The sequence below is a fragment of the Budorcas taxicolor genome, chromosome 6 (genome assembly GCF_023091745.1).
Source record: "Budorcas taxicolor isolate Tak-1 chromosome 6, Takin1.1, whole genome shotgun sequence".
Lineage (NCBI taxonomy): Eukaryota > Metazoa > Chordata > Mammalia > Artiodactyla > Bovidae > Budorcas > Budorcas taxicolor.
In genome coordinates this window covers 97,989,742-98,017,491 of record NC_068915.1, presented here as the reverse complement: position 1 = coordinate 98,017,491, position 27,750 = coordinate 97,989,742, and the positions used below count along the sequence as shown (strand labels likewise).

Here is a 27,750-nt window from a genome sequence, read left to right as displayed (position 1 = left end):
TCAGTAATGATTAAATGGGATAATACATGTAAAGTGCCTGTCAAGGGGCCTGGCACAGAGGGCCACCCAGGAGTTGACTAGAATGAAGTGCTCAGACCAGATGTTCCAGCTGCAAGCTCACAGGACCCCACACACTCGCTGCCTCTGGGTTATGCGAACTCTGAATTGACTATCAAATTTAAGGTTTTCATTTGCGCAGTGAACGTCCCTTAACCCTGAATATGGCTTTAGTTTACCTTCTTGGCTTTTGGCCGTTTGGTGACCTTTTAGCTTTAAAAAGGAAACAGTTTCTACTGCAAACCAGTATTGGGCTTCCGTAGTTTCTACTGCAAACCAGTATTGGGCTTCCGTAGGTTTTTCTCAGGTGGTTTTATTTTATTTTACTTTTCCCTATAACAACTGCTACGTATTTTGATACCAGGAATTCCTTCCTCTGAGGAACTCCTTCACAGCGCTAGGTGACCGCGACACTTTTCATTTCACGTTACTCGAAAGGATCAGGCCACTGGGCCATGGAGCCGGACCGGCGCGGGCGGTCATCCCGCTTACGTCACCCCGCAGCCTGCCGCTGACCTGACGCTCGTGAATGACGTCAGGCCCCTGCGGGTCCAGGCTCTCCCGAGCGCCATGCTGGGCGCTGGCGGCGCGAGACTCGTGCAGAGCCTGCGGGCTGGGACGCAGGCATGGCTGTGGGGCGCGCGCGGCCGCTCCCTGGCCCTGGTGCACGCGGCCCGCGGGCTCCACGCGGCGAACTGGCAGCCCTCGGCCGGGCGGGGGCCGCGCGGGCGTCCGCTGAGCCTGTCGGCCGCCGCGGTCGTGAACTCGGCGCCCCGCCCTCTGCAGCCCTACCTGCGCCTCATGCGGTTGGACAAGCCCATAGGTGAGTGCGGACGGACGCGGCGGTCCGGGGGCTGGAAATGAAGCCCGAAAGCCGCGGCTTGGCCTCCAGGTGCTCGTTACCCTCGGGAAACCCGAACAGGGCGATCTCCGAAGTGCCCGGTCGGCTGTCACCCGCTCCCTGAATCCTGGGCGCCTGAGCGGGGCAGAAACTCCGCTCATCCTACAGACCGTGTTTGCAAGTTGTGAATCGAGCGGAAATTCCGTGCCCGCATCCCTGCATTTGCGCAGATTTACAGTGTGCAAGCGGAGAAGGCGATGGCACCCCACTCCAGTACTCTTGCCTGGAAAATCCCATGGACGGAGGAGCCTGGTAGGCTGCAGTCCATGGGGTCGCGAAGAGTCGGACACGACTGAGCGACTTCACTTTCACTCTTCACTTTCATGCATTGGAGTAGGAAATGGCAACCCACTCCAGTGTTCTTACCTGGAGAATCCCAGGGACGGGGGAGCCTGGTGGGCTGCCGTCTATGGGGTCGCACAGAGTCGGACACGACTGAAGCGACTTAGCAGTAGCACAGTGTGCAAGCATTTCCACATTCATTATATTTCATCTTTCCCATAATGCTGCAAGGCCCCCAAAGCAAATGCAGAGGAAACCAAGGCTCTCTGGAGAGCAGATCGGATGATGCTGAGTTTCTTAGCTCTTTGCCCTGCACTGTTTGTAGCACAAAGATTTAATTCATTCGAATGCTGCAGGCATTGTACTTGTCTGCTACTTATCAGCTCACGGTCGCCTCCTAAGGGAGGATTTCCTTGACTTTTCTGTGTAACATATTCACCTTTCACTGCAGTCTCTATCTCTTTACCTCTCATTTTTCTTCATAACCTTCGCTGCTAGCCTTATGCGTTTATTGGTTGATACACTTTTCCAATACAGCATAAACTCCACTTATATGGGACTTTTATTTCTAGTGTCTAGAAGACCCTGGCAGTAATATTGAAAGATTGAAGTCCTAATACATCGTCTAGCCTTAGGAATAGAAAGAGCTGTGGCAACTTTGTCCTTTCAGAGAACTCCCAGTCTGGTTAAAAAAAAAGTAACAGTATTGGGTGAGTTGGGAAAGTATGGGATCAAATATAAGTGATACAGATAGTAAGTACAGCAGGAAAAGAGTAATTATTGTGAATGTTCATTGCTGGAAAAAAGTTGAGAAGAAAGTGTACCTCAAAGCAGTGGTCCCCAACATTTTTGGCATCAGGGACTGGTTTCAAGAAAGACAGTTTTTCCCAATGTTGGGGGTTGTGGGGGACTGACATGGTTTTGGGTTGATTCAAGTGCATTTTGGGCTTCCCTGGTGGCTCAGCTGGTAAAGAATCCAGCTGCAATGTGGGGACCTGGGTTTTATCCTTGGATTGGGAAGATCCCCTGGAGAAGGGAAGGGCTACCCACTCCAGTATTCTGGCCTGGAGAATTCCATGGACTATTTAGTCTATGGGGTCGCAAAGAGGTAGACACAACTGAGCGACTTTCACTTTCGCTTCACTTTTCAAGCGCATCGCATTTATTGTGCACTTTATTTCTATTATTATGACATCAGCTTCACCTCAGGTCATCAGGCATTAGATCCGAGAGACTGGGGACCCCTGCCTCAAAGGACAGGTAGATTTTGCAGAGGAGGAAAGAGTTCCTCATTGGTGGGGGAATTATTTTTGCAAAGACTCAAGTATAGAGTGTTGGTACACTAAGGATATAAGCTCATCTGGAACCCCAGTTGAGCATAGAAAATAGTGGGCATCAAGGCTGGATAAGAGCTGGATGGAATAAGAATACACAGAGGGGAGGGTGGGGTGGAGGCTGAACTCCAGGTAATTTGGCTGACGGCATGTACCATTGCAGTGGATGGTTCACTTCAGTTCAATCGCTCAGTCGTGTCCAACTCTTTGTGACCCCATGAACTGCAGCATGCCAGGCCTCCCTGTCCATCACCAACTCCTGCAATCCACCCAAACCTATGTCCATTGAGTCAGTGATGCCATCCAACCATCTCATCCTCTGTCGTCCCCTTCTCCTGCCCTCAATCTTTCCCAGCATCAGGGTCTTTTCCAATGAGTCAGCTCTTCACATCAGGTGGCCAAAGTATTGGAGTTTCAGCTTCAACATCAGTCCTTCCAATGGACACCCAGGACTGATCTCCTTTAGGATGGCCTGGTTGGATCTCCTTGCAGTCCAAGGGACTCTCAAGAGTCTTCTCCAACACCACAGTTCAAAAGCATTAATTCTTCGGCGCCCATCTTTCTTTATAGTCCAACTCTCACATCCATACATGACCACTGGAAAAACCATAGCCTTGACTAGACGGACCTTTGTTAGCAAAGTAATGTCTCTGCTTTTTAATATGCTGTCTAGGTTGGTCATAACTTTCCTTCCAAGGAGTAAGCGTCTTTTAATTTCATGGCTGCAATTACCATCTGCAGTGATCTTGGAACCCAGAAAAATAAAATCAGCCACTGTTTCCACTGTTTCCCCATCTATTTGTTATGAAGTGATGGAACAGGATGCCATGATCTTAGTTTTCTGAATGTTGAGCTTTAAGCCAACTTTTTCTTTTTTTTTTTTAAGCAGTGGATGGTAAATACATTCAAATGCCTAGATATAGTCCCTCCACCTTTGCTCAGCTAAGACCCCCAAATTAGGCCTTGTTTTTGGTATTCTAAATTTATGCACTACCAATTTGAGATCAGAGCACTAAGAATTTATAGCAATCAGCAGTTAAAGTGAAAAAGTCACTTAAATGGTAGGCACAGTCCTGTCATCATGACCCATGGCATTTGGGGCCAGATTCAAGTTGATAGGCATAAAATTTTAAGCCTAATTCTAACCTGAAGCCTAATCGTTATTCTGTTGTGACATGTGTCACAGAGCCGTACGTAGTGTAGGCTTATGGGCATCTAATATCAGCAACTGCTCTAAGTCCCATTTCCATAAATCTCTGGCTTCTCCCTTAGAGGCTCAACCACATAATAAGAGACTGTAAAGAGTTTATATATGAGTAAAACTCTAGAGCCAGACTTCTTCTTTGAATCTTCACTCTGCTCACTTGAGAGACCTCTGGTAAGTTACTTTACCCCTCTGGGCCTTCATGTCTCATCTGTAAAATGAGGATACTAAGAATACTGACTTCGTAAAGTTGTCATGAGAATTTAATAAGTGTCAAGTCCTTAGAACAGTGCTTGACATAATAAATGCATGAGAATGTTAGCCATTACTTGAGAAATTGGAATTGGAGAAGATTGGGTAAGTAGTATTAAGTATGTTAGGAGGATACCTGCCTGCTTGCTTTGGTTCTAAATAAGATGACTGTAGGACTTTTCAGACAACCTATTAACAGTCTCAGTACTGTGCCGTGTGCTAAGTCGCTTCAGTCGTGTCTGCCTTTTTTCAAACCTGTAGACTGTAGCCCGCCAGGCTCCTCTGTCCGTGGGATTCTCCAGGCAAGAATACTGGAGTGGGTTGCCATGCTCTCCTGCAGGGGATCTTCCTGACTCAGGGGTTGAACCCAGGTCTCTTTCATCTCCTGCATTGGCAGGCAGGTTCTTTACCAGTAGCCCCACCTGGGCACTCTCAGTACTATTAGAATTCATTCAGCAAGCATCGTTTTGAGCCCCTACTGTATGCCAGGAATGATAAATTGACAGTAGTAGAATTCCAGATTTGATTTTTCTTTGCTTAAATTCTTCTTTTGTGGGTATTATGTGTATGGTTTTATAATTTTATTTATTTTTGACCGTGCTGGGTCTTGGTTACTACGTGGGTTTTTCTCTAGTTGCAGCGAGCAGGGGCCACTCTCTAGGTGTGGTGCGGGGGCTTCTCACTGTGGTGGCTTCTCTTGTTGCAGAGCACAGACTCTAGGCCCACGGACTTCAGTCGTTGCGGCACGTGGGCTCAGTAATGGGCGTTCTCGAGGGTCAGTAGTTGTGGCGCACAGGCTTAGTTGCCCTGTGGCACGTGACATCTTCCTGGATTAGGGATCGAACCCACGTCTCCTACATTAGTAGGTGGATTCTTTACCACTGAGCCACCAGGGAAGCCCCTATGTGTGATGTTTTAATTTGCTGAAGTTTGCTATTGTTAAAAAGTGGGTTTCACTGTTTTTCGGAAAGGATTACAACTTCCTACAACCATGTCACAGACTACATTATTTCAGGAAGTTTCAGCAGGTGGCGCTCTTTGCACTCAATTGGTGTAACTGGTTTTACTGCGTTTATGGCTGTTGGTGGTGTCTTGAAATACTATCTATTAGCACATGAATCTTAGACTCAGTTTATACAAGCTCCTGGTCCACTCATCACCTTTCAGAATGCTTGCTCAATTTATTTGTAGTTTCCCAGAGAGTTTTTACCTTTTCTTTTTTTAAAAAAAAAATTTTTATTGTGGTAAAAGTCACATAACATAAATCATACTATTTTAACCATATTTAACTGTACAGTTCAATGGAACTAAGTAAATTCACATTGTTGTGCAGAGAGTTTTTACTTTTTATGTAATGAATATGTCTTTCTAAAACTTATTTGTATTCTCACTACCTTTCTTCATGGGAGAGAACAGAATGGAAATATCATGTTGACAGTCAGTCGCAAAAGTGTCATAGGGAAGACAAAGACATGTTGCTGAGTATCAGGAGGGCAAAAGAAAAAGAAGGAATTCATGGTTATGTAGAGATTTAGATATCCAGAGTGATAGTCTGGAGGCAAACTGCCTGGATTTGAATTCCAGCCACGTTGAATTCTGCCATGTTTTATCTATGTTGTTGTTCAGTCACTAAGTTGTGTTGGACTGTTTGTGACCCCACGGACTGCAGCTCACCAGACTCCCCTGTCCTTCACTATCTGCCAGAACTTTCTCAAATTCATGTCCATTGAGTTCGTGATGCTATCTAACCATCTCATCCTCTGCCGCCCCCTTCTCCTTTTGCCTTTAATCTCTCCCAGCGTCAGAGTCTTTTCCAGTGAGTCGGCGCTTCGCATCAGGTGGCCAAAGCATTAGAGCTTCAGCTTCAGCATCAGTCCTTCCAATGAATATTCAAGGTTGATTTCCTTTAAGATTGACTGGTTTGATATCCTTGTAGTCCAAGAGACTCTCAAGAGTCTTCTCCAATGTCACAGTTTGAAAGCTTCAGTTCTTCAGCGCTCGCCTTCTTTATGGTCCAACTCTCACTCCCGTAAATGACTACTGGAAAAACCATAGCTTTGACTCTAGGGACCTATGTCAGCAAGTGTTGTCTCTACTTTTTAATGTGCTGCCTAGAAGGCGATGGCACCCCACTCCAATACTCTAGTCCTGGAAAATCCCATGGATGGAGGAGCCTGGTAGGCTGCAGTCCATGGGGTTGCGAAGAGTCAGACATGACTGATTCACTTTCACTTTTCACTTTCATGCATTGGAGAAGGAAATGGCAACCCACTCCAGTGTTCTTGCCTGGAGAGTCCCAGGGGCGGCGGAGCCTGGTGGGCTGCCATCTATGGGGATGCACAGAGTCGGACACGACTGAAGTGACTTAGCAGCAGCAGCAGCAGCAGGGACTCAGAAGGTAAGGAGTCCGCTTGCAGTGCAGGAGACCTGGGTTCAATCCCTGGGTTGGAAAGATTCCCCTGGAGAAGGGAATGGCAACCCACTCCGATATTCTTGCCTGGAGAATTTTCATGGACAGAGGAGCCTGGTGGGCTAGTCCATGGAGTCACAGAGAGTCAGACACGACTGAGCGACTGACTCTTTCACTTTCAGGTTTGGCTAGGTTTGTCTGTGTGGCTTTGGGCAAATTACTTTCTCAGTGCTTCAGTTTCTGTGTTTGTTAAGTAAATATAATATCCTACAGCATATGTTTATTGTGAGAATCAAAAGTATTAGATGACAGCACCTGTCGCAGGTAAACACTGAATTTGTAATTGTTTTCCATTATCACTGTCATTAGCATTGTCGTAACAACTCTAAGAGGTAGGTGTTCCTTCCCCTCTTTTCTAGATAAGAAAGACTGAACATTCAAATTTAATATACTTCTGTGTCTGGTATCACTTGGTAGGAGCAGACACTAGAACCTTCATTACAGAAACCTTCCTCATCTGTAGGAGTACCCTACAGCTTCCCATCAGTGCATGCAGAACCTATAACACAGACTTACGGCCAAGGAAATCTTGACACCAACATGAAATGCTATAGGTGGTTACACATCTTTGTCTTTAGAATTCTTCTTTAAGTGAAACCTTCAGTTCTTATTGCATCAGGAAAATGCCTGTGGAGTAGTGGCCTTTCTTTTCTATCAGAACAGGTTCAGCTAGCCACTCCTGTCCCTCTGAACTCTACTGGTAGGTGCAGGGAAAAGGAAGTTCTGAAACCCACTGTGTATTACTTAACCTCTCTGTGCATCTGTTTCCTCATCTGTAAAATGGGAGTAATAACAGTGCCTGCTTTATAAGGGTGTCTTTGACGATTAAATGAGTCTGTATGGAGAGAGCATCAGGAGCACTGCCTGACACTCCACAAATGTTTACCGAACGTTATTGTTGTTACTGTTTGAGATGGGACATACTGAATGTGAGTCTATCCAGGACAACCTAAATTTAGCTCTAGACTGGTCCTTCCTGTGTCTTAGCCTCTCCTTGCCTTGCCTTTTCTGCAATGTGTGTTTATACCCCTTTTGGAAAAGCTTTCCTGATTTTTCCCTGCTCCGTCCTCAGTTAACTTGGATGGCACTGTCTTATGCCTTTGTAGGATCCTGTACTTGCCCTGTTGTTGAATTGGTCTATTTTATTGTTACTGTTTGCTTAACTGGGTTTCTCCCTTTTGATTTACAAGCTGTAGGAAGGGAGAAACCATCTCTCTCTTAGTCACCATTGTATTCACAATTCCTGGAACATCTCTAGTACAAATATGTGCTTTATAAATATTTGCAGATGAATAAAGCTTGAATTTAATGAGGCTTAAACATGATCCTAAGGACTTTGCCATCTGACCATTTTTGTGCAGTATCTGATTTCTTTAGCCACATGTCCTATTTCACTTTTTGAGGAGGAAGAAATTATCCTCCACCCTTCTAAGTCTAAGAATTAAGTTGACATGAGACACATTAATAGGAGATAATCAAACAAAAGTTTAATTGTATGAATGCAGGAGAGAGACCCAAGAAGACTGAGCAGCTCACCAAAATGGTCAAAATATCCTCATCGTAAATAACATTTTCAGCTAAAGATATGGCAGGATATTGCGGGTAGTGGTTTGGAACCTCAAAGGGGTGGGGAGGAAGATAATTCACTGGAGATAGAAAAGCAAATGTGTAATAAAACAGTTATCTCTGGTCTCCAGGTCCTACCAAGTTTCCCACAGCACACCTAGCCCATGTTTTTGGCAGTTATCTGATGATAGCACTATTCTATAACAAGAAAACTTCCTCAATCTTCTGTTTCTTGAAGATAATAAGCCTAAATTAATCGTCATGCCAGAGGGACACATTTGAGGGATTGGGGAGGGGGGAGGGGTGGGTGTTGTACTCTTATATTTCTTAGTAGGAAAGGAAAGCTTCAATTCAGTTCAGTTCAGTCGCTCAGTCGAGTCCAACTCTTTGCGACCCCGTGAATTGCAGCACGCCAGGCCTCCCTGTCCATCACCAACTCCCGGAGTTCACCCAGACTCACGTCCATAAAGTCAGTGATGCCATCTCATCCTCTGTCGTCCCCTTCTCCTGCTGCCCCCAACCCCTCCCAGCATCAGAGCCTTTTCCAATGAGTCAACTCTTCGCATGAAGTGGCCAAAGTACTGGAGTTTCAGCTTTAGCATCATTCCTTCCAAAGAAATCCCAGGGTTGATCTCCTTCAGAATGGACTGGTTGGATCTCCTTGCAGTCCAAGGGACTCTCAAGGGTCTTCTCCAACACCACAGTTCAAAAGCATCAATTCTTCGGCACTCAGCCTTCTTCACAGTCCAACTCTCACATCCATACATGACCACAGGAAAAACCATAGCCTTGACTAGACGGACCTTTGTTGGCAAAGTAATGTCTCTGCTTTTGAATATGCTATCTAGGTTGGTCATCACTTTTCTTCCAAGGAGTAAGCGTCTTTTAATTTCATGCTCTAGTCATCATCTGCAGTGATTTTGGAGCCCCAAAAAATAAAATCAGCCACTGTTTCCACTGTTTCCCCATCTATTTTCCATGAAGTGATGGGACCAGACGCCATGATCTTCATTTTCTGAATGTTGAGCTTTAAGCCAACTTTTTCACTCTCCTCTTTCACTTTCATCAAGAGGCTTTTTAGTTCCTCTTCACTTTCTGCTATAAGGGTGGTGTCATCTGCATATCTGAGGTTATTGAGATTTTTCCCGGCAATCTTGATTCCAGCTTGTGCTTCTTCCAGCCCAGCGTTTCTCATGATGTACTCTGCATAGAAGTTAAATAAGCAGGCTGACAGTATACAGCCTTGACGTACTCCTTTTCCTATTTGGAACCAGTCTGTTGTTCCATGTCCAATTCTAACTGTTGCTTCCTGACTTGCATGTACGTTTCTCAAGAGGCAGGTCAGGTGGTCTGGTATTCCCATCTCTTTCAGAATTTTCCACAGTTTATTGTTAGAACTTATCTAATAGGTGCTATATCCAAACAGTCATTGAAAGATTTTCTTTTGAAAATTGGATATCTATTCTTTTGAAAATTGGATATCTACTAAAGTTGATGTGTGAAATATCCATCCCTATAGTCTCCTTGGTTTTAGCTTAATTTCATCTAGTTTAGGAGCTGGGTACCAGAACTACTCATATTTGTGCATGTGTTGTTCTAGCAAAATATTTTATTTAAAAAAAGTAGGTTAATCCCTCTCTCCCCAAGTCATTTTATTATATTGTATTAACAACAATAAATAGTTTTATTCACTTTTTTGAGCAGGTAATCCACGCATATAATAATGCGTATGACACGATTCAAAAGGTACAAGGGCGTATATAGAGTGAAAACTAAGTCTTCCGCTCCTTTTTCCGTACCAGTTCTCTTCCCTGAAAGCAATTGTTAGTATCAGTTTCTAATGTGTGCTTCCTGGCATAGTTTATGAACATACATTCGAATGTATATATTTGTGTAGTATGTGTATGCATGTGCCTATATATACACATACACACACATATATAGTAAAAATTCTCAGCTTGTCCTCCATAGAATCGTTGGTAACCTCATCAGAAATACATGAGTATCCAAATCCCCAGAGTATGTCAGACTTTGGTTTTTGTCAACCTGATAGGTGAAAAATATTATCTCAATGTAGTTTTGATGTGTGTTTAGCAGGTTGAGTATCTTTTCATTGGTATAAAAGCCGTTTGCATTTTCCATTATGTTTTTTGTCCATTTTTTTCAGTTGGGCTGTTGATGTCTCTCCAGTTTCTGGGAACCCTACATGTTAGGGAGAATAGCGCTCCGTGACATGAGTTTCAAGTTTATTTTCCCAGTTTTGTCATGTGGTTTTGACTTTGTGTTCCTTACTTCTTGTGGCTGCAGCGTTCAAGCAAACGAAAGCAGTTAACTAACTTGAATCTGTACCCTGTTTTGTCTCTTTATTTTTGCTCAGGAACCTGGCTGCTGTATCTGCCATGTACTTGGAGCATCGGTCTGGCAGCAGACCCAGGCTGTCTCCCAGATTGGTACATGTTGTCTCTGTTTGGCACTGGAGCTGTTCTGATGCGTGGAGCCGGCTGTACTATTAACGACATGTGGGACCAGGACTATGATAAAAAGGTAGATTCATCCCAGAAAGGCACAGGGACTCCTCTCAGTTCTGCAGAGTAAGACCGTGGCCTGCCTTTTGAATGCCACACAAAGGGACAGGATGACTTAGTGTCCTCACTGAAATAACAAGTGCCGGTATCCTCTGAATAGCTGGTGTTGTAAAGTGCAGAGAGCTACCTTTCTTAACCCAGGAGCAGCTGCGGGGGCCGTGTGCACTTCCTTTTTACAACATGAATTCAAACTTGGAAGGCCAGAGTAAGGATATTGGAAGTGAAAGTGAAAATTCCATCCTGAACCTGGGGGTGCCTGAAAGAACTGTCAGCCCTTCCTTTGAGAACTTTTGGGACCATAACCATTCTTGTGTAAATCAAACCTTAATTTAAATGAACCAAGGCAGCCCTACTAGCATTTGCAAAACATAATTTCATCTTTTTTTCCTCCTTAGAAAAAACAATACATGCTTACTCTGAAACACTCAATACAAAAAATAGAAAGGATAGAAAATGCCAGTGTTCCTTATCTGCCTTCCCCAAGCCCCCAGAGAAAACTTCATTTAAAACTTGATACATTATATTTATTTTCCCAAGGGAAAGGTCCATTTTGTTTGCCTTTTATTCCAGCAGCCATACTATAACAAGTACAAGCTCATTAAATGCTTGAGTAAATAATCAAATAAATATTCAATTTGTAAGAAATCCAGGATGAATTATGTAAAGTAAATAATCATATAACACATAAAGTGAATAATCTTCTGGGGTTTGCCTTTCCTATAAGTCTGAGTTTTCCTTAAGTAAAGCATACCTATAATGATTTTTAGTTCAGTTCAGTCGCTCAGTTGTGTCCGACTCTTTGTGACCCCATGAATTGCAGCACGCCAGGCCTCCCTGTCTATCACCAACTCCCGGAGTTCACTCAGACTCACATCCATCAAGTCAGTGATGCCATCCAGCCATCTCATCCTCTGTTGTCCCCTTCTCCTCCTGCCCCCAATCCCTCCCAGCATCAGAGTCTTTTCCAGTGAGTCAACTCTTCGCATGAAGTGGCCAAAGTATTGGAGTTTCAGCTTTAGCATCATTCCTTCCAAAGAACACCCAGGGCTGATCTCCTTTAGAATGGACTGGTTGGATCTCCTTGCAGTCCAAGGGACTCTCAAGAGTCTTCTCCAGCACCACAGTTCAAAAGCATCAATTCTTTGGCACTCAGCTTTCTTCACAGTCCAACTCTCTGCATACATGACCACAGGAAAAACCATAGCCTTGACTAGATGGACCTTTGTTGGCAAAGTAATGTCTCTGCTTTTGAATATGCTATCTAGGTTTAATATGCTATCTAGATTTTTAGTTCACATTAGTATATTTTTTAATACAAAAACATTTATCAAATACCTATTGTGAATGAGACACAGTGACAGATTCTGGGATTGCATGGATGAAAGATAACATTGCTAACTTCAGTTTAGTACTGTTAGCTATCAAGAGATAGTGTCCATAAAGAAACTTACTGAAGACCACCTACCTTACCTTAGCATCGTGCATGGGGTTAGAGAGACTTTTTCAGGTAGGGTAAGGTGACCTTCAAACTATGACAGAATAAAATGCCAAAAATAAAGGCTGGCTGGAAGGTGAAGGCCACCCTAGATAGAGGGAATAGCAGATCCAGAGGCATGGCTGTGAGCTAAAGTCTGTGATGCTTGATGGCTGCAACTGTGGGTTTGTGTGTGTGGCTGGAGGGTAGGACAGTAGCAGAGAGTCACTTGATCCACAGTAAAGGCATCTCTATGTCTCACTGACCCGGTTGGGATGCCGTGATCCATGCCAAGCGATGCATACTCTCTTAATTTGGGAGGTTGCGCTTCCTGGTCGATTTTTCATTCTGTATAACCGTATGAACAAGGATATACTAGTGTATATCCCTTCGAATAATTATTGAACACATTTCGAGCAGCTTGGTGTCAGTTTCCTGATTGTGATATTGTAAAGCTTTACAGAATATTCCCCTTAGAGGAAACTGGATAATGGATACAAAGGGTTTCTATATTTCTTAAAATACAGAGTTTTTCTTTAAATTGCATATTAATCCACAAATTATCTCTAAAAGTTTAATTAAAAATTTAATTTAAAAATAACATAATTAACTTTAAAATAACATAATCAAACCAACCAACATTTTCTGCTTCTAAAATTAACAAAATAGAGCCATTTTAGTTTTCTCTTAAGTGAATTTTTTTCTCCCTAGGTAAAAGGGAATTGATTAGATATCTTACATCTCCCCCATGCCTTTTTCACTGATTAGAAGAATCCAGAGTCTGTGTTGACATACAGCAGAGCACTTAAGTGAGTGTTTTATAGCTCTGGTTTTGCTAACATGAATTTTAAAATATTGTGAGCATCTCTTTGAGGGAGTGGGTTGAAAAGCTTGGTCAAATTGTAATGCTTACCTTACAGTTTCTTAAAGGCTGTATATCTATAAGTATATGTTTATGGCTGAAGGTTTTGTTTAATACGTGTGTGTGTGTGTTGCTCAGTGTCCGACCCTTTGCGACCCCATAGGCTGTAGCTCACCAGGCTCTTCTGTCCATGGAGTTCTCCAGTCAAGAATACTGCAGTGGGTTGCCATTTCCTTCTCCATTTGGTTAATATAGTAGATGACTAAGTAAATTGCTGATACATTAAATGATAAGTGAATTGCTATCAGGTTATATGGACCAAATGTGTTTTGTTGATAAGGTATGTAGTCTGCTCAGTTCAGTTCAGTTCAGTCGCTCAGTCGTGTCCGACTCTTTGCGACCCCACGAGTCGCAGCACGCCAGGCCTCCGTGTCCACCACCAACTCCCAGAGTTCACTCAGACTCACGTCCATCGAGTCAGTGATGCCATCCAGCCATCTCATCCTCTGTTGTCCCCTTCTCCTCCTGCCCCCAATCCCTCCCAGCATCAAAGTCTTTTCCAATGAGTCAACTCTTCGCATGAGGTGGCCAAAGTACTAGAGTTTCAGCTTTAGCATCATTCCTTCCAAAGAACACCCAGGGTTGATCTCCTTCAGAATGGATGTAGTCTGCTAGTCATGTGATAAACATTATGTCCAAAAATCTCAGTGCACAGGTGTTAATGATTTGGTTTTGTCAGCTGTGAGCATTCTAGTTTCATAAAAACCACATAGAATATGTTTTTTGATTATCATGTTACATCATTTTTAGTCTTTTGATGGGTGCTTTATTTTCAGCTCTCACGTGTAGCCAGGCAGTTTCCCTTGTCCTGAAGGGGCAGTGTAATCTTGTGACTAGTACCGTGCTTGGTGGGACTGGACTGACTGTGCTGCCTTCATGTCTGTGACCTTGGGGAGTTCCTGAGCCTCTCTGTCTCAGTTTCCCAAAACTTAGAAGTGGCAAGGACTTCAAGTGGCTAAAAACGGTCGTTATAAGGACTCAACAATGCGATGCGTATATAACTCTTAGATTAAGTAGCCTACTGTAACACTCAAATACTGGCAGGAATAAGCATAATATCCTAAGTCAAATATAAGAACATAAATATTATTATTACTTGAAACTACAAATCGAGGATAAAATATCCAGTTCTGGCACTGACCAAGATGAATCATTACAGTTTCTGACAAACTGTTTCATTGCACAGTGAGGCATGCTCTAAATCTGGTCAGCACAACTTTTCTCTAAAGGGCCAGATAGTAAATATTTTAGCTTTGTGGGCCATGTAGTCTTTGTTGTAACTGCTGCATTCTGTTGCAGCATGGAAGCAGACACATACAGTATGTAAGGAAATGGGCATCTCACTGATTCAATAAAATTTTATTTGTGGATACTGAAATTTGAATTTCAGCCTATTTGCATGTGGCACAATACTTTACTCTTTCTCTGATTTACTTTCAATCACCAAAAAAAGTAAAAGCCATTCTTAGCTCATCAGTTCAGTTCAGTTCAGTCGCTCAGTCGTGTTCGACTCTTTGCGACCCCATGAATCGCAGCACGCCACGCCTCCCTGTCCATCACCAGCTCCTGGAGTTCACTCAGACTCACGTCCATCGAGTCAGTGATGCCATCCAGCCATCTCATCCTCTGTCGTCCCCTTCTCCTCCTGCCCCCAATCCCTCCCAGCATCAGAGTCTTTTCCAGTGAGTCAACTCTTCGCATGAGGTGGCCAAAGTACTGGAGTTTCAGCTTTAGCATCATTCCTTCCAAAGAAATCCCAGGGCTGATCTCCTTCAGAATGAACTGGTTGGACCTCATAGTGCCATATAAAAACAGAAGGCTGAATTTGGCTCACAGGCCATAGTTTGCTGAACCCTTGATATAAGTCATACAAAAATATATTAATTATATTTATGGCATCAGACATTGCACTGTGAAGTAGGTACTATTATTACCTCTCCCTCTCTTTCTCTTTTTCCTTTAGTAAGTAAGTAACCTAAACCTTGGAGAAGGCAATGGCACCCCACTCCAGTACTCTTGCCTGGAAAATCCCATGGACAGAGGAGCCTGGTGGGCTGCAGTCCATGGGGTTGCTAAGAGTTGGACACAACTGAGCGACTTCCCTTTCACTTTTCACTTTCATGCATTGGAGAAGGAAATGGCAACCCACTCCAGTGTTCTTGCCTGGAGAATCCCAGGGACAGAAGAGCCTGGTGGGCTGCCATCTATGGGGTCACACAGAGTCAGACACGACTGAAGTGACTTAGCAGCAGCAGCAGCAACCTAAACCTGTGGGAGGTCAAGTAATTTGCCAGAATCCACAGAGCCAATAAGTGATGGAATTGGATTCAAATGCTAGGCTCTCTGATACCAGACCCTGAGTTCTCAACTTCCAGCAGTGCTGAAAATTTTGGTTATGCTGTTTATTTGTGGTTGAGTTTAGAATAATCACAAGGTTTCAAACCCTGGCTCCCTGCATTGGAAATTTGAAGTCTTAGCCTCTGGACCACCATGGAAGCCCCATTCCCACTTTCAGATTCACATAATCTGTCTTCTTTCTTCGTATCTGACATCTGTTGTAGTGCTCCCCATACTCACATGATAGCACCCTTATCTGACTTGCTCTGCACTTTCCCTTCCTGACAGTCCCGTTAATTTTGTCCCTCATTGCTCTCTGGAAATTGAGCATATACTTGCTAAGCTGGGTAGCTCAATAGTTAGATCGGGAAGTTGCTTTGTTTTGTTTGTAGCTGGGGATGGGCGACAGAAAGAGGAATGAACGGTGGGAGTTTTTAGTTCTTTTCAAAGCTGTTTTAAATAGGAACTTTGATTCTTGGCAGTACTTCCAGTGTTCACTTTTTATTCATGTATCTGTGTTAGTGGGTACCATGAGCCAGTCTCTTGAGTCAATGTTTAAGTAAATAATTGAGCTATTTCTCAACGCTAAGGGATCTGTTTTATGTGTTAAGGTTACAAGAACAGCAAGTCGCCCAATAGCTGCTGGAGACATTTCAACTTTTCAATCCTTTGTTTTTCTTGGGGGACAGCTGACCTTGGCCCTGGGCATTCTTCTGTGTCTGAATTACTACAGGTACAGTAAATGTGTTTTTCATAATCATGCATAAAATCTCTCATTTGGTGCAGAAGTAGATATAAGATAGAATCAAAATACCTGAATCACAAAGTTGTTTAGTACCTAATCAAACATCTGTAAAGTTAACAATCTAAGTAAATCACCGCATGTTGTATAAAGTCAGGAATGCTTTTGGCCAAAGGAATGATGAGATCAGCAATGTCATTTATCCTTCCCTGGTAGCTTAGACAGTAAAGCATCTGCCTACAATGCAGAAGACTGGGGTTCAATCCCTGGGTCAGGAAGATTCTCTGGAGAAGGAAATGGCAACCCACTCCAGTACTCTTGCCTGGAAAATCCCGTGGACGGAGGAGTGTGGCAGGCTACAGTCCATGGGGTCGCAAAGAGTCGGACACGGCTGAGCGACGTCACTCACTCACTTGCTCACACCACCTCCAGGACTTGCGCTGTGTGTCCCCTCAAGGACTCAAGGCACTTTCCTAGGTTTTCTAGGTGCATGCATGGGAGTGTGTGTATAAACCCATTTGTGGAATTTTTCCTGTCCACGTAGTGTCTCTGAAGTGGTAGGGGCAGGAGAGGCAGGAACGATTGTACTCACTTTGCAAAAAAAAAGGTCTTTCCCAGAGTCGTATTCCTAATCAGCGACAGAAGAAAAAGGACTCATTTGTGAACCTCTTAAACGCAGACAGAATTAAACTTTTGTGTATCAGATGGCTGCTTACTACATAGTGCTTCAATAAGACAGAAAAGAGGAGGAGCTCAGCGAGTAAGCATATGGAGACAAGACTTACTGCATATCTTATCCTGATAGTCTAGTGGTATCTTACCAGTCGAGTGATAACACTTTGAAAGGTTATTCCTGGAGGGGTAATGCCGGGTGAGCTGTGAGCATCCTGAGAACATCTGATGTCTTCCTCCTTTCCTAGGTGCTTTGTGACCTTATCCTCCAGAGAAATAATGCCTTGTCGTGCATACAGGGAGGAGTATTTGGACTCCCATTCTCTGTTAGGACATCTCAGTTTACCTGCTGTCTCGATGTTTTAAAGTGAAATTTGGACAGGCAGTAGCATATGGGGAATATCGTGTTGGATACTGGGGCCAGATGCCTTAGGCCTGAGTCCAGCCCCGCTGCTGACTAGCTGTTAGGACACGTGGCAAATTACTTTCTCTTTGTGCTTTAGTTTTTCCCTATGCCCCCCCCCCCAAAAAAAAACCAACCAACCAAGAAGGATAAAACTGCCCATCTCTTAGGGTTGTAGTGAAGATTATTATGACTTAACCATATGTAGAGCCGTTAGAGTAGTAGTCGTGTCCGACTCTTTGTGACCCCATGGACTGTAGCCTACCACGCTCCTCCGTCCATGCGATTTTCCAGGCAAGAGTACTGGAGTGGGGTGCCATTTCCTTCTCCAGATAATCTTCCCAACCCAGGGATTGAACCTGGGTCTCCCGCATTGTAGGCAGATGCTTTACCATCTGAGCCACCAGGGAAGTCTAATACATGAAAGCAATATATGTGTTAGCCATTCTTATTTTGTTTGGTTGTTTATAACACTGAAGGTATTTTACGTTATTTTTGAGTGGAGGATAAGTGCATTATAATGTCGTGTTAGTTTCTGCCATAAATGCGAATCAGCCACAAGTATACATATAGACCCTCTCTCGAGCCTCCCTCTCACCCCTCACCCCGCATTGCACCCCTCTAGGTCATCACAGCGCTGAGCTGAGCTCCCTGTGCATAGCACTTTAAGTATTTTCTAATCATCCTTTATACTAATTAAAGTTCAGGAATCCAGGTCTAGGAAGAAAATTTTACCAAATAAAAAGGTATAATTTAAGATAAATCATTTCCTAATTAGTGTTACTGTTGTTATCTTTTAGTGATTTTTAAGAGATGGTGACACTAATCTTTTTAATTTTGTTGTTTTCTTGATTTCAGTATAGCTCTTGGAGCAGCATCCCTACTTCTTGTCATCACCTACCCACTAATGAAACGAATTACATACTGGCCTCAGTTAGCCTTGGGTGAGCTTGAAATAACTACTTAAGTATCTCCTTCAATACCCTCAAGCTATGCTTTTATATATAATATCATACACACATGTGTGTAATGTGACAGAGATAACATGTCAGGTCAGTCGTGAAATTTTCCAAACCAGGAATAAATTGTCATATTTTTAATAAGGGCAATTAGCTGCTTTTTTGGCTAAAAAATCTTGGACGTTTACCAAGGTCATCGTCATTATTTCTTGAAATGGTCTTAAAAATCTGGGTATGTCATGAAGAAAAAAACGAGCTGCCTCGAGCCCACGAGTCCTAAGGACGCCGTGGACTGAGAAGAAGGGGCACAGTTTGTGAGAGCTCCCTCCCTCTCTGTGACGCTTCCTTAGACTTAGCCAGTCTCTCTCACAGCACTGTCATGTGGCACGACTCATTTCAACAGCAGCAGTTCAACAGGAAGACGCTGAGAGCCTGCCCTCTGTCCCCGCTAATAAACTGTAGACGCCTGGGGCATAGAGTATTCTCTATATATGGATGGTGGTGCGTCTAACGTAGCACTCGGCACATCAGGTGGTAGAAAGAGGAAGATAGGTACGTAACAAAATCTATTGCAAAAAGAACGGTTCCTCGACTTTTCTATTCTATTCCTAGAATAATCTTGAAGAGTATTAAGAAAGCTAGTATATTTAAGTATTTCTTGAAACCGTGACTTTTACTTTGTGTCAGGAATCATCCTAAGTGCTAGAAAAATAAAAATGACTGAAACACATTCACCATCTTGAAGGAGCAAGTCCCTCAGGTGCCTCAGACTCAGTGAGTCCCAGACATCTTTGCTCAGACACCCTTTTTTTTTTTTCCCTCCGACGTTGCCTATTTCCACTTAGAATCCCTCTTCCTCAGCTGATGAAGTGCCTCTCGTCTGCGGTCCCACAGAGCATGCGTGTCGGCGTGCCTGAGGGACTTGCAGGTTGGATGTCTAGCAGGCAGCTCAGTATCTGATCTGAAGCTGAGAGAAGTGATTAGGCTGACACAGAGATACTTAGGAGTTGTCGCCATGCGGATGTTTGTTTATAGTCCTTAGAGAGGGGGTAAGGAACCAGTGTTTCTGTCTGTGCTCTTTGTTTCTGTAACTTGAAGGGGAAATACAGCAATAAAGAAAAGGACACAGGAGTTTGCACTCAGACAGGTCTGAGTGCAAACCCTAAGGCATCTCCTGTTTATTGGTTGTGCCAGGCGTCATACTAGGTAGGACACATGTTCTTCCCACGAAACCCCGTTTATCGCGGGATATTATTCTCTCTGTTAGCAATGTAATTTTTAATTACCCTTTCGGGTTCTGTTTTCCTGTTTTGTAAAGTGTTGCTAATAACTACCAGACACTTGGGAGGATTTAAGAAAGAAGCGTGAGAAAGCAGCACACGCAGAGCCTGATACATGGAAGCGCCTCATACATGCAGATGCCGCCTTCCTCCCCTGTGGATTCTAAAGTACATTTAGACTTTTCTTCTCTTTCTGTTTCACTGATTGTAGGGTTGACATTTAATTGGGGAGCATTGCTTGGATGGTCTGCTGTCAAGGGCTCCTGTGATCCATCTGTTTGCCTTCCTCTCTATTTTTCTGGAATTATGTGGACTCTGATATACGATACTATCTATGCCCATCAGGTAAAAAAATATCCTTTTTTGTAACTTTGGTTTAACTGTTGGTTGTTTTTTGTTTTGTTTTGTTTTGTTTAAGAACTTTAAAATAAGCAAATTAAAAGGAAAGCTTTTTCTTTAGGCTTTTTAAAAAAAATTGAGGTAATTGGTTTATAACGTTATGTGTGTCATTTGTACAGCATTGTATTTTGACTTCTGTATACACGTCAGGGTACTGACCACCAGAAGTTTAGTTTCCACCCATCTCCGTACTGTTGACTCCCTTTATCCATTTTGCCCTGCCCACAGCCCCTTCCCCTCTGGTAACCACTTATCTGTTCTCTGTATCTATGTGTTTTAGTTTTGTTTGTTCATTTATTTTTTTAATATTCCACATGTGGGTGAAATTGTATGGTATTTGTCTTTTTCTGTCTGACTTTTTATGTAATATAATATTTTATCTAGCATAATACCCTCAAGATCCATCTATGTTGTTGCAAATAGCAAGATTTTATCCTTTTATGGCTAAATAGTAGTCCATTGTGTGTGTATATAACACATCTTTGTCAGTTCATCTGTTGATGGGCACTGAGGTTGCGTCCATATCTTAGCTTGTATATGGTGCTGTGATAAACACTGGGGTGCATATGTATCTTCTTGAATTAGTGTTTTCGTTTTCTTTGGTAGATACCCAGAAGTGGACTAGTTGGACCATACAGCAGTTCTGTTCTGTTCTTTTTGAGGCATCTCCCTTCTGTTTTTCCACAGTGACTGCACCTGTTTATATTCCCACCAGCCGTGCACGAGGGCTCCTCTTTCTCCCTCACCTTGTCAACACTTGTTATTCATGTCTTTCTGATAGCCATTCTAACAAGCATGGGGTGATATCTCTTTGTGGTTTGGGTTTGCATTTCCCTATTGATTAATGATGCTGAACATCTTTTCATATGCCTGTTGGCCGTCTGTATGTGTTCTTTAGAAAACCTCTCCAGGGCAATGTCTGTTCAGACCCTTTGCCCATTTATTAACTAGGGTTTTTTGTTGTTGTTGTTGAGTTCTTTATATATTTTGAATATTAACACCTTACCAGATATATGAGTTGCAAATATCTTCTCCCATTTGGTAGTTTGTCCTTTCACTTTGTTGATGGTTTCCTTTGCTGTGCAGAAGCTTTTTAGTTTGATGCAGTCTTATTCATTTATTTCTGCTTTTGTTTTGCTTACCTGAGAAGATATATCCATTAAGATATTACTAAGACTGACATCAGTCAGGAGTGTACTGCCTATGTTTTCTTCTATGAGTTTTATGGCTTCAGGTCTTACATTCAAATCTTTAATCCATTTTGAGTTAATTTTTAATGTATGATATAAGATAGTGGTCTGGTTCCATTCCTTTTGCACCTGGCTGTCTAGTTTTCCCAACACCATTTATTAAAGAAAGTTGTTTCCATTTTATGTTCTTTGCTCCTTTGTTGTAAATTAATTGTCCATGTACAGGTGAGCTTATTTCTGGGCTCTCAATTCTGTTTCAATTCTCAATTCTGACAGAGATGTGTCTGTTTTTCTGCCAATACCATGTGATTTTGACTACGATAGCTTTGTAGTATAATTTGAAATCAGGACATATGATATCTCCAGCTTTGTTCTTTTTTCTCAAGATTGCTTTGGCTTTTTAGGGTCTTCCGTAGTCCCATACAAATTTTAGGAGTTTTTGTTCTGTTTCTATGAAGAAAGTTGTTGGTATTTTGATAGAGGTTGGATTGACTGTAGATTGCTTTAGGAAGTATGGATATTTTAGTAATTTTAATTCTTTGAATCCATGAGCATGGAACAACTTTCCATTTCTTTGTGTCTTCGTTTCTTTTAACAATATCTCATATTTTCAGACTATAGGTCTTTTACCTCCGTGGTTAAATTTATTCCCAGGTATTTTGTTGTTGTGACTGTAAATGAGATTATTTTCTTAATTTCTCTTTCTGCATGCTCAGTGTATAGAAATACAACAAATTTTTGTATATCAAATTGGTCCCCTACAGCTTTACTGTACACATTTATAATTTCTAATAGTTTCGTGGCAGCGTCTTTAGGGTTTTCTATATGTGAAACCATGTCATCTGCCACCAGTGATTGTTTTACTTCTTCCTTTCCAATTTGGGTGTCTTTTCTTTTTCTTGCTCAACTGCTCTAGCGAGGAATTCCAGTACTATGTTGAATAAAAGTGGCAGGAATGGATATCCTCATCTGCTTTCTGACCCTGGAAGGACAGCTTTCAGATTTTCACCATAGAGTATGTTTGCTGTAGATTTGTCTTATATGACCTTTATTATGTTGAGGTACATTCCCTCCATGCCCACTTTGCATGCAGTCTCTAATGTCACATGACTGTGATTACAACAATCAATAGAAATGCTTACAAATAAAGTTGCTAGAAGAGACCAGTCTGCCACGTGTGAGTGTTTCATCAAGACCTAGCTCTACTTAAACAGGAAGGGTTTGACAGGAGAAGCAAGGAATAAACTGAGCCGGAAGTGAAATCTGAATGGCTGTAGCAAGTGATTATTTTTCTACATGTTTGATTTTCGCAAGATTGAAATATATAGGAAATCATTGAGGTTTGAGAACTCTGAAGTAAAGAAGAGCTATGTGAAGAATTAGACTTGAGTTTGATTTCTAATTTAGTAAAAGTCAGTGTAGGATTGTAGAAGTACAGTGATGCATAGACCTGGAAGATCATTTTAGCAGTTACATTTAACTTCGAGTTGGCCTGCACATTCATATTTGGTCAACTGTGTTTCTGAGTTACTGCCATTTTTTACAACTTACGGTATATCTGCATGGTTTCTATGGTTTTATTTTTTCGTTATGCTGGGTCTTTGTTGCGGCACGTGGCCTTCTCTAGTTGAGGCTCACGGGCTCTCTTATTGCAGCACATGGTCTTAGTTGCCGTGCAGCATGTGGGATCTTAGTTCTCCATCCAGGGATTGAACCCATACGCCCTACATTGGAAGGCAAGTTCTTTACCACTGGACCACTAGGGAGTCCCTGCGTGGTCTTTAAAACACAGTTTCTACTGGAATTAGATGTTAGTGATGGTTGCACAAGGCTTCTCGGGTGGCCCTAATGGTAAAGAACCCACCTGCCAGTGCAGGAGATGCAGGTTCGATCCCTGGGTCAGGAAGATGCCCTGGAGGAGGGCATGGCAACCCACGTCATTACTCTTTCCTGGAGAATCTCATGGACAGGGGAGCCAGGTGGGCTATAATCCATAGGGTTGCCAAGAGTCGAATATGACTGAAGTGACTGAGCACGCACACACGCACTGAATTGTGTACTTCAAAATGGTGAACTTTGCGGTATGTGAATTAAATCTCAGCAAAATCAATTTCTTACTGCTTTCCAACGTTAGGATAAGAAAGATGATGCTTTGATTGGGCTCAAGTCCACGGCACTGCGGTTCCGTGAAGACACCAAGAAGTGGCTCAGTGGCTTCGGTGTGGCCATGCTGGGGGCTCTGAGCCTGGTGGGAGTGAACACTGGTCAGACTGCGCCCTACTACGCTGCCCTGGCTGCTGTAGGAGCCCATCTGGCTCACCAGGTTTGGTCTTTTTCTTTCCTTTCCCTCTTTTTCCCTTGGCGTAAATTATAAAAATCATTTAAACAAAATGCCCTCTGTGTTTTACCAAGCAAGACACTTCCTAAAACAATTGCTTGGATTATACCGATTTGACTGTCCCTTCTTTGCCCTAGTATGCCATATAAAAAAGCTAGCTGTATTATTTTAGAGAAACAGTATGAACCTAAACCTAGATATTTTTTTCCTTCTGATTTTCTTGGGATTATTTCTGTTGCATGTCTAGAAAAATTTGAGCAATGTCTTAAGGGTGTGACTTGAGTTGAATTACTCTGAAAGCAAACTGATCAACACAACCACGTTTTTTAAATGTGGGCATCTATTGATGGTTAGCAAACTAATCACTCACATGTTCGGGTCCCACTGGCATTGAGACCAAGGCAAGATAAGACACGAAATGTTAAGATGTAGACAGTGAGGGCCACCAGGTACATTAAACATCTCTTGATGCATTGGACAGCCCTGTACAATAGAGAGCTGTCCTGCCCAAATGTAACTTGCTCTTCTGTTGAGAAACATTGCTCCAAAGGATAAAGCTAAAATGGAGGGTAGGAGCTGGGGGAAGCAGATCTTAGATCAATCAGTGTAAGGAAGAACTTTCTAAGAAGAACTAAAAATAGCATGTGTTGCCTCTCCAAGTGTTCCTCCACCTGTCAAGAGCTGGTTTTTAGGACAGCTTAGAGGCTATCCATTGAAAGATATGGTCGATTGTTTTCTACGTTGGGAAATAGTCTCAGGTGCATTAAAGGCTTCCTATTGCTTAAAATTCTACAACGTTATCTTCTTCATAGTGACATGTGTATCTGTGATGCTGAGGTCTCACATGGCGTGTGCTCTTTCCTTCTAGATTTACACTCTGGACATCCACAGACCTGAGGACTGTTGGGAAAAGTTCACCTCCAACCGAACAATAGGACTTATAATTTTTTTAGGGGTTGTCCTTGGGAACTTGTGGAAAGCAAAGGAGACAGATAAAACAAATAAAAATATAGAAAATAGAAAATTAGCAGATTAAGTTTATCTAGGGATTTTTAAAACAAACTTTTACAAAACACTTTCAGGTCTTGTTACCACATAATTAGATTTGAATAAGTCTTATGGTATGTAACTGAATTACAGACCGGTGGATGAAGTTTTAGAGCATTTTGGCCTAGATTTTAGTTCAAGTATGTACATGTCAGATTCTTCTCCTGTCACAGGAACCAGGGGCTGTTTAGGATATGCAGTGACCTGGAGTATTTAAATTAATGCTTTCTTCCTGTTGTAATCCTCATCTAGAGTCACAGGAATTACATGATTTTTAGCACTTTAGCAATAAAAACTCATATATGTCTCATCTAAATGAATGTCTCTAGGAAAGTGGGCACTTTTTAGGGGAAAGAATAAAAACTGTTACAGAAAGTTGGGGCTTACTGTTCTTTGCATTGACCTTTACTTACTGCCAAAAGCTATAATTCAGGAAACCATTCTGGTTTTTATATTTTAGGAGAATTTAAGTAAGTAAATAAAATTTGTTTTTACCTACACTACCTGTACATGCTGATGTTATTTTCAACCCTGACATTTATTTGCAAAGCCTCTATGTGCAGCCATAGGGACTAGAATGGGCAGGCGGTCACCAGGGACTATTTTAGTTTCTGTTTATTTTTTATCTCAGCTGATTGTAATTTATAGGATAGTGGTATATTGGTTAAGTGTAATAACTCTTTCTTTCCTTGCCCCCTTCAGAATATTCTCAACACAGGAGCCACAATCATTTTTTTAAGTCCTCTATCAGATCATGTCATTGCTCTGCTCAGAACCCTCCAGGACCTTCACAGGCACCGAGTACCTGGCAAGCCCGCCATGATCTGGCCTTATCTATGACTCGTCTTCTCCGGGGGAATCTTCCCAACCCAGGGATCAAACCCGAGTCTCTTGCATTGCAGGCAAATTCTGTACCATATGAGCCACCCGGAAGCCCCCATTAGATAGAGTTTGGTATATGTTAAAACCTGTTAAGGGCTGAATTGTTTTGCCCTAAAATTCATATCGTAAACTTGTAACCCACCCTCAGTAACACAGAACATAACCATATTTGGTGACAAGGTCTTTAAAGAGGTTAGTAAGTGAAAATGAGGTTGTTGGGGTAAGCCCTAAACCACTGTGACTGGTGTCCCTATCAGAGGAAATCTGGATACACACAGAGACACAGGCACAGAGAGATGACTGAACACACGGAGAAGACAGTCGTCCTCAAGCCAGGGAGAGAGGCTTCAGAAACCAGCCCGTTCAACACCTAGACCTCAGACTTCTGGCCTCCAGAACATGAGAAAGCAAATGTGGTTTTTAACCACCCTTTTGTTATGGCAGCCCAAGCAAACTTCATACCAAGCTGTAGTACTGAACTGTACAGAAAAGATACTTTACAAATGCAGTTCCTAGAAAGCACTCCCTTTTCCACCCCAACCGTGACTTTTTTCACTCAAAGTACAAGTGTTAACTCATATGGTACCCATAGTAGTAGTAATCGGAATACAACCCTCCAAAGATGTCCATGTCCTAATGCCAGAGCCAGAAAATATATCACCTTATATGGTAAGGGGGCTTTGCGGATATAATTGAGGAGGATCTTGAGGCAGGGAGATTATCCTGGCTTATCCAGGCGGCTGCAGTGTAATCACAAGGATCTTTACAAGAAGGAGGCAAGAAGGTCAAGTCAGTAGTAGGAGATGTGATGACAGAAGCAATAGAGGGTTCACAAGCCAAGAAATGTGGGTGACCTTTAGAAGCAGAGAAAGACAAGGACACAGCTTGTCCGCTCTGAGCCCCTTGAGGATCCCAACCCTGCTGACACCTTGACTTTAGCACCATGAGACCGAGTTTGGACTTCTGACCTCCAGAACTGTAAGATCATAAATTTGTGTTGTTTTAAGCTCTAAATTTTTGGTAATTTATTGCCGCTTCAACATGTAAACTAATAGAACAATTATTTGAGCTCTATTGACCTGTCCTCCGAACTCTTGGTACCATTGGAGCAGTGGCTGAGAATGCAAGTCCAGGTGACAGCTCACCTGGGTTTGAGTCTCTCCTCTAACACACACCAGTTACCTGATCTTCCTGCGGTTCAGTTTCCCAAACGGGGCTAAAAGTAATCTTGTAGATTTCAGAATCATCTGTCTGAAAGCAGAGTCCATGATAACTGGAACTTTGTCTTATCCACTAAAATAGCCCCAGTATAGCACACTGTAGGCATTCAATAAATAATTGTATTTTATCATACATCAGTGAGCCAACATTTGAATACATGCCAGAACCAGGGTTAATTGCCACTGTTAGAAATTATGAATGCTGTTCAACAACACATTAAAAAATTCACAATGTGAGGCACCATAGTAAAAACATAGATTTTCATGTTGTTTAGTTGTTTCGTCATGTCTGACTCTTTTGCGACCCCATGAACTGTAGCCTGCCAGGCTCTTCTGTCCTTTGAATTCTCCAGGCAAGACTGCTAGAGTGGGTTGCCATTTCCTTCTCCAGGGGATCTTCTCGACCCAGGAATTGAACCCAGGTCTCCTGCACTGCAGGCAGATTCTTTACCAGCTAAGCCATCCGGGAAGCTCAGATTGTCATGTACACATGATTAAACTACATAAACATATATATAATTAAGACTAAAGAAAGATATGTCATGGGTAATAGGTTATTATAATATGGCTTTATAATAACATTAGATAGGCACTGGTCTTAAATTTCATGTTTTAAACTAATAAATGAATGTAAACGTTAGTTCTATGGCATCACCGCAGAGAAGGCGCTGGCACCCCACTAGAGTCAGACACGACTGAGCAACCTCACTTTCACTTTTCACTTTCATGCATTGGAGAAGGAAATGGCAACCCACTCCAGTGTTCTTGCCTGGAGAATCCCAGGGATGGGGGAGCCTGGTGGGCTGCTGTCTACGGAGTCGCACAGAGTCAGACACGACTGAAGCGACTTAGCAGCAGCAGCAGCAGCATGGCATCACCGACTCAATGGACATGAGTTTGAGCAAGCTCCAGGAGATGGTGAAGGACAAGGAAGCCCGGTATGCTGCAGTCCATGGGGTCGCAAAGAGTTGGACACAACTGAGCGACTGAACAACAACAGCAAGATGTTATTTCTGGGCTTAACTGGTGGCTCTGCTGTGTATGCTCTACTGCCCAGTGTAGCTGCTGGCCACATGAGATGCTCAAGCACTTGACACGTGGCTTAACTGAGATATCCTGTAAGTGTTAAATACACACCAGACTCCAAAGACTTAGTATAAAAGGTGCAAAATATCTCATTAGTAACTTACTGATTTCAAGCTGAAATCACATTTTTTTGTATTGAGTCAAATAT

The 27,750-nt window shown here is 42.7% G+C and overlaps 1 protein-coding gene and 1 non-coding gene across 2 annotated transcripts; one reads left to right on the top strand and one right to left on the bottom strand.

Annotated features, from left to right (window-relative positions):
- The first annotated feature begins 627 nt into the window (after window positions 1-627).
- Window positions 628-24,866, top strand: COQ2 (coenzyme Q2, polyprenyltransferase). The gene is made up of 7 exons (XM_052642144.1): window positions 628-880; window positions 10,444-10,610; window positions 15,996-16,117; window positions 18,060-18,145; window positions 19,652-19,785; window positions 23,164-23,352; window positions 24,236-24,866. Exons 1-7 carry the CDS (start codon window positions 628-630, stop codon window positions 24,401-24,403), a joined length of 1,119 nt encoding a protein of 372 aa, XP_052498104.1. The 3' UTR covers window positions 24,404-24,866.
- TRNAC-ACA (transfer RNA cysteine (anticodon ACA)) lies at window positions 17,540-17,611 on the bottom strand. The gene has a single exon. It is a non-coding gene; the product is annotated as a tRNA-Cys (tRNA).
- Window positions 24,867-27,750: the final 2,884 nt, after the last annotated feature.

Coding starts and splice junctions, on each gene's coding strand:
- COQ2 (XM_052642144.1), top strand. CDS start 628: ATGCTGGGCGCTGGCGGCGCGAGACTCGTGCAGAGCCTGCGGGCTGGG. Junction 16,118..18,059: donor CTGTGTCTGAATTACTACAG/GTACAGTAAATG, acceptor TCTTGATTTCAG/TATAGCTCTTGGAGCAGCAT. Junction 19,786..23,163: donor ATACTATCTATGCCCATCAG/GTAAAAAAATAT, acceptor TTCCAACGTTAG/GATAAGAAAGATGATGCTTT.